Source organism: Serinus canaria, chromosome 28 (assembly GCF_022539315.1).
Source record: "Serinus canaria isolate serCan28SL12 chromosome 28, serCan2020, whole genome shotgun sequence".
NCBI lineage: Eukaryota > Metazoa > Chordata > Aves > Passeriformes > Fringillidae > Serinus > Serinus canaria.
This window is the reverse complement of record NC_066341.1, coordinates 1,700,065-1,713,213: the sequence shown is the minus strand read 5'-3', so window position 1 is coordinate 1,713,213 and position 13,149 is coordinate 1,700,065. Positions and strand designations below refer to the sequence as shown.

At 60.1% G+C, this 13,149-nt stretch overlaps 2 protein-coding genes across 2 annotated transcripts in view; one reads left to right on the top strand and one right to left on the bottom strand.

Annotated features, from left to right (window-relative positions):
- GNG7 (G protein subunit gamma 7) overlaps positions 1–4,404 on the top strand; it is a 31,108-nt gene extending 26,704 nt beyond the window's left edge. The window contains exons 3-4 of the mRNA XM_009096914.4: positions 582–700; positions 2,015–4,404. Coding sequence (XP_009095162.1) covers positions 620–700; positions 2,015–2,140 — 207 coding nt within the window. The 5' untranslated portion in view covers positions 582–619 and the 3' untranslated portion in view covers positions 2,141–4,404. The remainder of the gene's footprint in view (positions 1–581; positions 701–2,014) is intronic.
- Positions 4,405–8,915: 4,511 nt separating this feature from the next.
- On the bottom strand, positions 8,916–10,643 carry GADD45B (growth arrest and DNA damage inducible beta). Its single transcript, XM_030232157.2, has 4 exons — positions 10,450–10,643; positions 10,261–10,362; positions 9,806–10,019; positions 8,916–9,668 (listed from the first exon to the last, which is right to left on the bottom strand). Exons 1-4 carry the CDS (start codon positions 10,485–10,487, stop codon positions 9,555–9,557), a joined length of 468 nt encoding a protein of 155 aa, XP_030088017.1. The 5' UTR covers positions 10,488–10,643; the 3' UTR covers positions 8,916–9,554.
- Positions 10,644–13,149: the final 2,506 nt, after the last annotated feature.

Genomic DNA, 13,149 nt, shown 5'->3' with positions numbered 1-13,149 from the left:
CCCATGGGAAGGCTGGACACCAATCCCATGGAAAGTTGGACACAAATCCCATGGGAAGGCTGAACACAAATCCCATGGGAAGGTTGGACACCAATCCCATGGGAAGGTTGGACACCAATCCCATGGGAAGTTCAGATGTGGTCCCATGGACACAAGCCCACCTGCAGGTGTCACCTGCCCAGGTGCCAGGGACCCCAAAGCCCCCAGGGCTGCCCAGAGGGGTGGAGGAGCCCCCCAGAGCCCCCCTTGGTGCCCAGCCCGGGGCTGTGCTGGGGCAGAGCTCCCCCCCTGCAGAACCCGGCGGATTTTTCCTCTCTCCTCAGCAGAGATTTTCACAGAACTCTCTGGAAAGGGAATCCTGAGGGCTCCTTCAGGGAAAGGAGAACTTGAAACAACCTCGGGAAGCATCAGCGGGGCCACCAGAGCTCCCGTGGCACGTGGGGACCATCCCGAGGTGGTCGTGGCTGTGGGATGGGGTGGGATGGAACTTTCACATCCCTTCCCAAGCATTCCATGATCCAGGGATGGAGCCCGCAGGTCCTGACCCTGCTCCAGCCCCTCTGTGTCCCTGCTCTCCGCAGGATTCTGCTGTGCTGGGGCCCGGAGCCGATGGCAGAGAATGTCCACGACTAACAACATAGCTCAGGCTCGGAAACTCGTGGAGCAGCTCCGCATCGAGGCCGGGATCGAGAGGATCAAGGTGAGGATGGGAATGTGGGAATGTGCTGACAGAGGGACAAAAGTCTCCTTAAAAAGGAAAGAAGCTCAAAGTTTCTCTCCTTAATGAGGTGAAAAAGGCTTCTCACCTTGGGGGGCTTCAGCTCATTAAGGATTAGCTGATCCTAAAAGTCTCGATTGGGCAATTTACTGGAAAAAATAAAGAACAAAGAAACAAAGAATGGCTTTTTTGAAGACGGCTTCTTGCCCCTAGATTAGTTTTTCTCTCTAAAGAATTTGTTATTTTGCCTGTGATTAAAACCTTTTTGTTTCCAACACTGCCACGGAAGCCAGCTCGCTGATTTTATGCTTTCTAAGGTAGCTGAGCTGTCTTGGGTGTGAAATAAATTTATAAAAGCTTAAGAGACCTGGCTCAAAAAGATTCCAAATTCAGGTGGGAGTGGGAAGAGATCCTGGGTTTCCCCCAGCAGGATCTCCCCAGCATGCCAGGATTCCAGAGAGGGTCTCTCCATCAGGATTTGGGGACAAGGACAAATGGGTTGGGATGGAAAAAGGGCAATTTTAGGGTTGGTGGACAGAAGGAATTCTCTCCCTGGCACAAAACAGCTCTGGCTGCTCCTGGATCCCTGGAAGTGCCTGGATCAGGCTTGGAGGAAAAGAGGAACCTCCAGATGTGGCTCCACCTCTGCCCTGTGTCAGGAAGGAAATTGAAATTTAAAAACAGGATTGGGAAATCTCCTGAGCCTCCAGCAGCTCCCTGGGGATTTGGAGCCTCCCCTGATCCCTCCAAGCTCTCCCTTCCCAAAAAACAGCTTGGAACTAAACCAAGCAGTGCCTCAAACAGTGGATCCTAAAGTTTTCCAAACCTTAACCAGAGGCTGCACTCAGGGAATCTTTTCCATCCCAAATCCCTGAAAATCACAGCTGCAATAATATCCCTTTAAATCCTTAAATCCCTCAAAATCCTGCAAGCACTGGTGACTCTGAGCTGGGAATATTCCCACAAATTCCTGCTTTTTTTCTCCAATATCCAGGTCTTTAAAGCATCCTCAGATTTTGGGATTTTCATCTTAAATCCCTGAAAAAACATGGATACAAAATTCCATTTAAATCTCCCAGCTGGGGCATTTCCCCATATTCCTCACTGTAAACTCTGATTTTCCACCTCCAGAATTCCCATTTTTCTCCTCATCACCCCAAAATTTCTGTTGGGAAAAGCTGGATGTGAAACCCCAAAAATCCTGGAAGTGCTGGTGACTTCGAGGTGGGATTATCCCCCAAAATTCCTTTGATTATCCCCCAAATTCCTGCTTTTTTTTTTATCCCCAAACTCCAGGTCTCCAAAGCATCCTCGGAGCTGATGAATTACTGTGAGCAGCACGCTCGGAATGATCCTCTCCTGGTGGGAGTTCCTGCTTCTGAGAATCCCTTTAAGGACAAAAAGCCCTGTATCATCCTATAGCTGTGGATCCTTCTGGAAGGAAATTCCCCATCCAGCCTCTGGATCCAGGCTCCTCCACACCTCCACCTGCACCCAGGGGTAAAAACTCAACGCTGGCTTCAAACAGAACTTAAAAATTCCCGAGAAAAACAAAACAAAACAAAAAAAAAATCCAAGAAAAACAAAACAAAACAAAACAAAAAAAAACCCAAAAAACATCCTGAAAAGAGAAATTTGGAAGCAGGGGTTTTTAGGGAAGGGGTGGTTGCTTCCTGGGAAGGAAATTGGGATTGTAGAATTGGAATCAGGATTTTAACATTTATCCAGGGTTGAGGGAGGAAAGGAAGGGGGGAAGGGGGATTTTTTGATTGGGATATTTGGATTTGGGAAAGGGGTGGTGGAGGAGGAGGTGGGGGGGGTCATTCCCAGTGGGATGTGAGAGCTGGGCCTGGATCCAACCAGAGCCCAACCAGCAGGAATTTCCTCTGGAGAAGGGGTGAGGTGGGAACCGTTTTGTAAAAAATCAGTACAAAAACAAACAGAAAAAAAACCCAAAATCCCCAAATCCAGCTGGAAAAATCCCTGTTGGGAATGGCCAAAGGGAGGCTGGGGAGGCTTTTCCCTGCATCCCACGGCTCTGCTGGGATCCAGGGATGGCCCTGCAGGGCAATTCCCAGCTGGGAGAGATCCCAGGAGGAATTTTAGGGAGCCCCAGGGATGGGGGAGGTCGGGATCTTTGGGGGGTCTCTGTGCTGTCCCCAAATTCAGGGAGGGAGGGAAGGGAAGGAGCTTCCTGGTGCATCCAGAATCTTGGAAAAAATCGACTTTTGGGGGGAGTTTCAACCCAAATCAGCCAATTCTCAGCGTTTCCCATCTCCCTTTTCCACACTGGAATTCTTCCCACTAAATCCAAGCCCTGGGAAATGTCCAGGGAAGTTTAGGGCAGGTGGGGAGGGGGAGTGGAAGGACCAGTTCTGTTCCCATCCCTTGGGAATCTGGGACTGGGATTGAACTGGGAGAGCTTGGATCTCACTGGGGATGACCTGGCATGGAGGGAGAGCAGGGAAAGGGGGAGAAGGGAAAGGGGGAGAAGGGAAAGAGGGAACAGGAAAATGGGAACAGGGAATGGGGAGCAGGGAAAGGGGAGAAGGAAAAGGAGGAGCTGGAAAAGGGGGAGCTGGAAAAGGGGAGCAGGAAGAGGGGAACAGGAAAAGGGGAACAGGGAATGGGGAGCAGGGAAAGGGGGAGCTGGAAAAGGGGGAACAGGGAAAGGGGGAACAGGAGATGCTTCCATGGAGGCCTTGGGTGCTCCAGAGAGCTCCAGGAATTCCATGGAGTGGCCACTGGATCTGTGGGGAAGGGACAGATCCCAGGATTTGGGTGCAGTGTCCAAGCCCAATCCGTGTCCCCAGGGCCCATCCTGGGGCTCAGCAGCTCCTGGGAGACATTCCCAGAATCCCAGAATCCATCAGGCTGGAAAAGATTTCCCAGAGCCATTCCTGGTTCTCCTGAGCATGGGTTTTTGGGAAGAGAAGGGATAAAAACAACCCAGCTGATGTGAAATCCCGGGAGTTTCCTCATTCCCCCACAAAGATTTGGATTGGGTTGGGAATGCCAGGGATCCCATCACGGCACAGGGAGCGATTCCCATGGGAAAGGAATTTGCAATTCCCTGGATCCCCGCTAAATCTGGTGCTGCTGGGCCCCGGGAGCTGCTCCAGCCCTTTTCCAGAGGGGATGGAATTCCCAGAGGGGCCGGGCCGCCCCTCCTGGGCTGCAGGAATGTCGCCGTTCCTTGTTTTCAGTCATTTGCCTTTGCAACCAAGCCGGGGAAATGCCGCGTTTTGAACCCTAAAGCTGCGTGGCTTTTCCTGGGAATGCTCCCTGCTGGGAATTCCAGGGCTCGGGAATGTCCCCCCATCCCTTTGTGGGGGGGAGCAGAGCAGGGAAAACGGGATCATCTCCCAGTAATTTCCCTCCCTGTCCCTCAGCCCCAGCAAAGCCTTTTCTGGAGGGTTTGATCCCAAATAAATCCCAAATCCCAAATCCCATCCCGCTCCAAGCTCCGCCCGCCGGGAATCACGCGGCCACTCCCGAGTCCAGCCCGGGATTCCTTCTCCAGGAGGGAATTCCCTCTTGTCCTTAATCTCTCGGACAGTTCCAGCCTTATTTTTCTACTCCAGATCTGATTCTTCCTCTGTGTTCGAGACCAGAGCTTGGTGCTATCCTTGGAGCCGCGGCTGGAGCCGGGAATTCTTCCTCCTCCTCCTCCTCCTCCTCCTCCTCCTCCTCCTCCTCCTCCTCCTCAGGGGCTCCAACCCCCCCGTTCTCCCGCGGGATGGGAATCCCAAGGGATGCTGGGTCAGACTTTGGGGTCTGGGTGCTTTGGGGTCGCTCTGCCTCCCCCCCATGCCGGGGTCCTGCCCGAGCCAAAGCCACGCTGGAGCCGGGAGAAGGGAAAAGGAGCCGGGAAAAGGGATGGGAGATGGGAAAAGGAGCCAGGAAAAGGGGCAAGGAGCTGGGAAAAGGGATGGGAGAAGGGAAAAGGAGTCAGGAAAAGGGGCAAGGAGCCAGGGGGAAAAAGGGACAAGGAGAAGGGAAAAGGGATTGGGAAAAGGGAAAAGGGATGGGAGAAGGGAAAAGGGGATGGGAAAAGGGAAAAGGAGCTGGGAAAAGGGTCAGGGAGAAGGGAGGAGGATCCAGGAAAAGGGGCAGGGAGCCAGGAGAAAGGCCATGGAGCATCTCCCATGGGATCCCTGAATGCCGAGGGTCCCACCAGGAGCTGGGGGTGGGAGCTGCTGGCAGGTGCTGGTGTCTCCATGGGTGACTCGTTTTTGTTGGGAAAAAAATTCCTTCATTTTTCTTTTCCTTTTGTTTTTCTTTTTTTCTTTTCCCTACCTTTTTTTTCCCTTTCTTTTTTTTTTTTTCCGGAATTTTCTCCTTGTCCAAGTAAATCTGTGCTCATGCCGTGGGTGGTTTTTTTTTTTTTTTTTTTTGTATGGCAGAAATAGAAGTGCAGATTCCCAGTAGTTGCTTGTACTTTGTTTAGTGCATTTGCCAAATCAATTTATTTAAAAAAAATTAAAAAGAAGAAAAAAAAAAAAAGGAAAAAGGAGGAAAACACACAAAAAAAAAAAAAAGGGGGGGGGGGGGAAAGGAGGGTAAAAAAGACTTTTCAGAACTTTTTAAGTGCTGGAAGGGGGAGCAGGAGGAGCTGGAGCCCAGCTCCACAAAAGCCTTTTTTTTGGGATTTAACCACAAGCCCAGATCTGTCCGGCCTTTCTTTATGGGATGTGGTGAAGCCAGTGCCAAAAATAGAAATCTGGGAATAAAAGGGCCAGGGAAACATTGCTCCTATTCCAGTTTTCCTCCCTTTGCCTCTCCCTCCCCTCCCTGTCTCGGGGGATGGAGCCGGGACACCCCGGAGCCTCTGCATCTCCCAAATGCCCCTTTTTATTTTTCCCCCCCTAAAATCCTTCAAAATCCACCTTTATTTAACAAAATCCCAATAATTCCTTGACTCCCAGCCCACGTGGGATCCTCGGCTCTCCTCGTTTTCTCCTTTTCTCTGGTCTATCATTCAAACGATCATTAATTATCCTTATTTGCCAAACTCTGATCTCGTTGCCAAACGCCAATCCAAGTTTTTTTCCGGACTGTCCTTAGGAAGTGGTCGGTGTCTGTGCCGTAGGCTCCTCATCCATCTGCAATTCCCGGTTTTTTGGGGGTTTTTTTTGGGGTTGGTTTCGTTGATTTTGCCCTTTCTCGTGTGCCATAACCCCACGAGCCCTCCTCGCACCGTGTTCAATATTTCGTGGAATCGTTGTTCCCAAGTGAATGGATAACACAATAAAAAAGGCTCACTTTGCATTTGGCCGATTTCCTCTGCCCGCCTGCGCTGCGCTCGGGGCATCGGGAATTCCGGATCCTCCCTCGGGAATCCCTCCCGGGGATTCCCCTTTCCCACCCCCTGGATGCTCAGGTGGGATCGGGAATTCCGGATCCTCCCTCGGGAATCCCTCCCGGGGATTCCCCTTTCCCACCCCCTGGATGCTCAGGTGGGATCGGGAATGCCGATTCCCTGGAATTGCAGCCCCTCGAGGATCTCAGAATTCTCCCCTTGGGAATCCCCCAGCTCCCGGGATTCCCTTTTCCCACCCCTGTTCTCCCTCCACGGCAGCTCTTGGGAATCTCCTTTTTCCCGGGAATCTTTTTCCCGGCAATCTCCGGATCCATCCTATCCCATCCCACGGGGAAAACCAAACCCAGCTCTGCATTCCTTCTTTTTTTTTTTTTTTCCGGGAAAAGCAGCGATCCCATCCCATCTTCCAGCTGGAAAATCAGCGGGATCCAGGCCGGGAGCGAGTCCCTGGAATGCGCCGCTCCCGCTGCAGCCGCGGGCCGGGAATTGTTGGGATTTTTCAGCGTCTGCTCCGCTGGGAAGGGCGGGATGGACAGGGGGACAAACCGTGGGATGGCAGCAGCTCCCGTGTCACTGTCCCCCAGCCAGGTCCCTGCCACGGAATCCCACACTCCCCCCAATTCCTTTCTAAACCCCGGGACACCGGGAGCGGGGAATTGGCTGCCAAGCGCCGGAGGTGGCAGCGGGTGGCGGTGCCAGCGCCAAAGCGACACCGGCCGGGTGGCACCGGGCTGGGAGCGGCTAAAAATAACCCTCCCTCCTCCGCCGGGCTATTTTTAGCCTGGCTGCCGCTTTAATTAACTCCCTGCCGCCCTAATTAACTCCTTACCCTCGGAGCCGCGGCCACCGGGACGGCAGCGGGTGGCCAGGGACAGCCGCGGGTCCCTCCGGTGCCACCGGGGCGGGGACCCCCCTCGGGGACCCCCCTGACCGCGGGGACTCCGTGGAGGATCCCACCACGTCCCCACGCGGGTGACACGGGGACACCCGTGACGCAATGGGGCCACCACGGTGACATCGCGGACGGACTTCCCGCTCCGGGCGGGGGAGGGGAGGCAGCTCCGTGCCTCAGTTTCCCCCAATTTCCAAAGGTTGGGGGTGTCGGGATGGGCCGAGCTGCTTTGGGGGGGTTTGGGGTGGGCGGTGCCCCCCCGGTTTCTTGTCCCCGATGTCGCTGCCAGGGTGGAGACGGAGCCCGGGGCCAGGAGCCGCCGGAGCCACCGGAGCCACCCAGGCCAGACTCATAAATCAGCGGCTCCGGCGCGGCTCCCGCCCTGCCCTGTCTGGCTGCGGCCGCCCCAGAGCCAGGAAGGGGCTCGGTGCCCCCCCCCGAGCCCAAACCCCCCCCGTGTCACCCCCCCGGGACCTCCCGCCCCCCTCGCGGTGACACGGCGGCTGCGGTGTCACCCCCGCGGGCACATTCGGGGTGCCGTCTGCGCCCCCCCCCGTGTCACCGCCGCCCTCCAAAAACCCTCCCCCCGTGTCAGCTTTTGGGGGGGGTGCCCAACACCCATCCTGCACCCCCAGGGCTGGCTGCGACCTCCTAATTAATTATTAATTACCTAATTATCGCCCCGGGTTTAATTACCCCGCGCTGTCGATGCGGGTGGTCGCGGTGGTGCCGGCTGGGTGAGCTCCGGGGGGGGATCTGCGCTCGGGGCTGCTCCGGGGGTGTCCTGAGGATTTTGGGGGGTCTGGGGGGGCTCTCCCCCCTCCCACCCCCGTGACACAGCCGCGGCCTGACACACCGGTCACACGAGTGGCACAGCCGCGGTGACAGCGGCGACAGGAATGGCCTCGTGACCCCGCTGCCTCATCAGTGAAACGAGTTCGGGCGGCCTCAGCCGCCCTCGGGCCCTTTCCCTTTGGGATTTTCCCGGGGGATCCCAAGGAAGAGCGAGACCCCATCGTCCCCCCCACCCCGAGCTAAGACCCCACACCCGGGGGACCTGCGGGGAGTCGCAGTTTGGGCCACCCAGAGGGTGTTGTCACCGCTTTGTCCCCGCCAGGACACGGCGGGGTGGCGCTGCGGTCGCTCCGTGCCTCAGTTCCCCCGCAATCCAAACCCCAAAGGAGGGCACAGGGCACGTCCCCAAGGCACGCGACACTCCGGGATGGCCACCGTGTGCCCAACAGGGGCTGGCCGGTCGCTGTGTCCCTGCCCAGCCGGACGCCGTGTCCCAGGCGGGCAGGATCCGCCTGGCTCCCTGCCGGGGCTGGCACCGCTCCCGGCCCGCCGGGGCCACCCCGTGTGACACCGCGCGTGTGACAGGGACAGGGCGAGCTCAGGTGAGCTCCCTCACCGGAGCCGCTCTGCCGAACCCCCCCGCGGGTTCCGCGAAGGATCCCGGGGAGCCCCCGCTGCCCACCAAGGGGGGACCCCGCCGGCCTCACTTTCCCCGGTGCCCTCGGGGTTCTCCTTGTCCCCAACCCCGGCCACCCCCGGAGGACGGAGGGAATTCTCCACCCCGGGGGTGGGGGCGTGGGGGCTCCCCGGGCTACCCCCACCCCCGCGGGCAGCCCCGGGCCCGGTTCCCACGGGAGCCGCGGTTTCTCCGCGGGTGGGGGAAGCTCCAGCCCCAAAGCCAGGGGTGGCCGTGCCTCAGTTTCCCACAGAGCTCAGGAATCGCCGAGGGTGTTTTTCTTGGAAAAACCCTTTTTCAGAGAAGGGTGGGGTGGGAATTTCTCCTCCTCCAGCAGCAGCAGCGAGGCCACACACGCGTGGGAAGCCCCGGCCCTCTAAAAGGCCCCCCCCAGAGTGCAGAGCCCCCAGGGGAGGTGGAGGCCACCCCAAAACCCACCCAGGAAGCGCCGATTCCGCTCCCGCTCCCTTGGGAACGGCTCCAGCAGAGCACAGGGAAGAGCAAACACCAGTAACGTCAGACATTTTATTGCAAATAAATTTAGTTCCTCGCTCAGTAGAAGAATAAACTCTGGAAAAGGTTCAGCTCAGGGTCTCCAAGTGCAAAAGCAGCACCCGGGGGGGTGCAGGTCCATCCGTGCGGATGTCCATAATCCCTTGGAAAAAAACAGATTTTGCACCAAAAAAAAAAAAAAAAAAAAAAAAAAAAAATCCAAAAAATCCAGCTTTCTGCAGTCCTCGCCTCCATCAGGTCCCAGCTACCAAAAATCGCGACAGTGTCCAGCTCCGGGGTCACCCCCGCGCTCCGCAGCGCCCACCCGGGGCTCCCCAGCTCCAGCCCACGCTCCAGCACAACTCCTCGGCCGGCGGCTCCGGCCAGTGTCCATCCGGCTCCGGCCAGTGTCCCCCTGCGGGCTCCAGTGTCCCCCTGCGGGCTCGGCACGGCTCCCTCCATTCCCACCGCAGCGGCCGCGCTCCCCCTTCCTCCTCTCCGGTTCAAAACAAAAATAAAATCGGTGGGTTTTGGGGCATTGTGGGATGGAACTGGCTGTTTCTCCTTCTTTTTTTGTGGGTTTTTTTTTCCTGCTGTTTAGGTTTTTTTTAAGGTTTTTAATCCTCCGAGTCCAGGCCGGGAAGGGGCCGGGAAGGGCTCAGCGTTCCTGCAGACACACGAACGGCACCCACTGGTTCCTGTCGCGACTCTCGGCGCAGTAACTCGCCACCTCCGCCAGCCCCTGACTCTTCCAGGCGTCCGTGTGCGGGTTCTGGGGGAGCAGGAGCACGAGGTTAGTGCCACCAGCTCCTCGACACGTGTCCCCAAGCCGCCCCGTCACCCTCCCCGGCCCCTGGCGCGGCGCCCGGCGGAGTCACGGGGCCACCGGCGCGTCACCTCCGTGCTCACCGTGACCAGGAGGCAGTGCAGGTCGCGGGGCTCGGAGTCCGCCTCGGGCTCGCCCAGGATGGCAGCGAGGCGCTGCATGCCCGACACGCGCAGGATGTGGATGTCGTTGTCGCAACAGAACGCCTGGATGAGCGTGAAGTGGATCTGCAGGGCGATGTCACCCTCGTCCTCCTCGTCGGTGGCCAGCACGCACAGCACCACGCTGTCGGGGTCCCTGCGGGGCGAGGCGGGTTAGGGGCGACCGGGACACCTCGGGATAGCGGAACCCCCTCCCGCGGAGCTGTCACCCCCCTGTCGCGCTAAGAATGGGCGACAGACCCCCCCAAATTCTGCCTGGCCACCACCTCGTAAAAAGCTCCAGCCCTGCGCTAAGCGGGCCGGGATGAGCCCCGCCACGCGAGCCAGACCTCCCCCCCCGATAGACCCCCCCGACAGAGCCATATCGCGATACTCACACATTCATCAGCTTGGCCGACTCGTAGACCCCCACGGTGAGACGGTCCTGCCGCTGCGCCGCCACCAGCACCCGCTCCACCGCCTCGCTCACCGCCTGCATCCTGTCGGGAGGAACGGCAGAGCCGGTGAGCGGCGACAGCGACGACACAGATCCCCCCGCCGAACGCCCCGAGCCGCCCGACACTTACTTGCTGCTATCGCAAGGCACCAGCTCCTCCAGGGTCATGGTGCAATTGTAATCCGCAGGAGAAGAAGGCAAACTCCAAGAGCAATAATCCCGAGCGCGGCTACCGCGGGGATATCGCGGAGATATCGCGGCGCTATCGCGATCCCCGATCCCGCTCCGCTCCTGCCGCCGCTCCAGCGCGATCGCTCTGAGCCCAAACCGCGCCCTGCGCCTCCTTTTATAGCCTCTCTCACGGGGCGGGGCCTCGCGCGGCGCCCCCGCCTCGTCCATTGGCTGGCGCCGCTCGGAGCCGCCCACGAGCGCGGCGCTGATTGGGAGCCGCTGGCTGGACCCACGTGGGGGTGAAACGCGGGGGGGGAAGAGCGCGGGGGAAACCCTCGCCCTGAAACTGCGCCCCCCCCGCGGGCACGGGCGTGGGACCGGCGGGACCGGGGGGAAACCGGGCTCGGGGTCGGTCCGGGGGACCGGGACCCGCTCCGGGGGTCGCTTCTTGCACCGGCGGCTGCACCGGGGGTCTCATCTTGCACCGGGGGCTGCACCGGGGGTCGCATCTTGCACCGGGGGCTGCACCGGGGGTCGCTCCAGGGGTCGTTTCTTGCACCGGGAGTCGGTCCGTGCACCGGGGGTTGCTCTGGGGCTCGGTCGGTGGGAGAGGGGGCTACACAGGGGGGGTCGGTTCGTGCACCGGGGCTCGCTCTGAGGGTCGGTCGGTGCACCGGGGGGTGATTTCTGGGACCGGGGGCTGCCCCGAGGGTCGCTCCGTGCACCGGGGGTTGCACCGGGGGTCGTTCGGTGGGACACGGGGCTGCACAGGGGGGTCGGTCCCTGGGACCGGGGGTCGCTCCAGGGGTTGGTCGGTGCACGGCTCGGCCCTGAGACCGGGGACTTTTCCAGGGGCCGGTTCGTGCATGGGGGTCTGCACGGCGGGGGTCGGTCCGTGGCACCGGAGCTGCACCGGAGGTCGGGACCTGCACCGGGGTTTTTGTGCTTGGAGTAGGGGCTTTACCGGAGGGTCGGTCCGTGCGCCGGGGGCTGCCCTGTGGGGTCGGTCCGTGCACCGGGGGCGGCAGCGGGGGTCGGTTCGTGGGCCGTGGAACGGTCCGTACACCGGGAGCTGCACCGGGGGTCTGTCGGTGGAGCGGGGGCTGCACCGGGGGGGCGGCAATTCACGCACCGGGCAGTGGGGGCGGTCGGTCCGTGCACCGGTACCCGCAGGCGGGGGCGGGAGGGGTCGGTGTGCTCAAAGCCGGGGGAAACGGGGACACGCGGGGAGCTCCGTGCTGCGCGCGGGCGGCGGCCGCCACCTGCCGGGGAGACACCGGGGACACACCGGGGACGCGCTCCCGCTGTCCCGGGGCTTGGGCACACCGGGGTCACCTCGCCTTGGCCCCGGGTCCCGCAGCTGCAGGACCGGACCGGTCCGTGAACCCCCGGGAGGTCGCGGGAAGCCCCCACGCCGTGCCTCAGTTTCCCTCGGCCTCGTCCTGAGCCGTATTTCCCACGCTGCCCCCCGCCCACGGCGGTGCTGGCGCTCTGTGCGTGTCGCCGCTGTCCCCTGTTCCCTCTCGGTGTCCCCCCGGTGTCGCCGGTGTCCCCCGTGTCCCATCGCAGTCGCGCTCCCGCTCCGACTCCTCCGAGCCGCCAGGCGGCGCTGTCTCGGCCCTCTCGATGCCCCCCCCCCCCCGCCACAAAGCCTTCTGGGAAGTGTAGTCCTGCAGCTTCCCGCCTTTCCGCGCCATGACACGGAGACTACACTACCCAGAAGGCTTTGTGTCCGCGAGTGGGCGGAGTCTCGGGGTGTGGGCGGGGCGTGGTGCCGCCAAACCGGGACCGGGACCGGGAATGGGGCCGAGGGCTGGGACCCGACTGGGGCCGACCTGGGCTAGGGGTCACCAAACCGGCACCGACCTGGGCTGGGGGCAACCGAACCGGGACCGGACCGAGTGGGGGGAGCCGGAGCAGGATCAGGGGCCACCGGACCGGGTGTAGAAGCCACCAGACCGCGACAGGACTGGGCTGGGGGCCACCGGACCGGGACTGGGGAGTTGTGCTAGACCGGACCGGGGTTCTCCACGCTCCGGTCCTGCCGGTGTCCGGCGGTGCCCCCCGCCCCGGGGCGCGGTGTCTGCGGGGATCCTGGGGGCTTTGGGGACCCCCGGGGGACCAGAGGGACCAGGCAGGGATGGACCGGGACCGGAGAGCCCCGCTGGGGATGCTGGAGAGCCTGGAAGGGCTGTGGGACAGCAGAGCGGCAGCGCCCCTGTGTCCCCTGTCTGTCCCTCTGTCTGTATTTCCTATCTGTCCCTTGTCTGTCCCTCTGTCTGTATTTCCTACCTGTCCCCTGTGTCCCCTGTCTGTCCCTCTGTCTGTATTTCCTACCTGTCCCCTGTGTCCCCTGTCTGTCCCCCTGTCTGTATTTCCTACCTGTCCCCTGTCTGTCCCTCTGTCTGTATTTCCTATCTGTCCCCTGTCTGTCCCTCTGTCTGTATTTCCTATCTGTCCCCTGTCTGTCCCTCTGTCTGTATTTCCTATCTGTCCCCTGTCTGTCCCTCTGTCTGTCCCTCTGTCTGTCCCTCTGTCTGTATTTCCTACCTGTCTCCTGTCTGTCCCTCTGTCTGTATTTCCTATCTGTCCCCTGTCTGTCCCTCGGTCTGTATTTCCTATTTGTCCCCTGTGTCCCCTGTCTGTCCCCTGTGTCCCC

Excerpts from the sequence above, each read along its gene's own strand:
- GADD45B (XM_030232157.2), bottom strand. The coding sequence starts at position 10,487 with ATGACCCTGGAGGAGCTGGTGCCTTGCGATAGCAGCAA. Across the intron at positions 10,363-10,449 it reads GTGCCTTGCGATAGCAGCAA|GATGCAGGCGGTGAGCGAGG; the intron begins GTAAGTGTCGGG and ends TCCTCCCGACAG. Across the intron at positions 9,669-9,805 it reads TGCACTGCCTCCTGGTCACG|AACCCGCACACGGACGCCTG; the intron begins GTGAGCACGGAG and ends CTGCTCCCCCAG.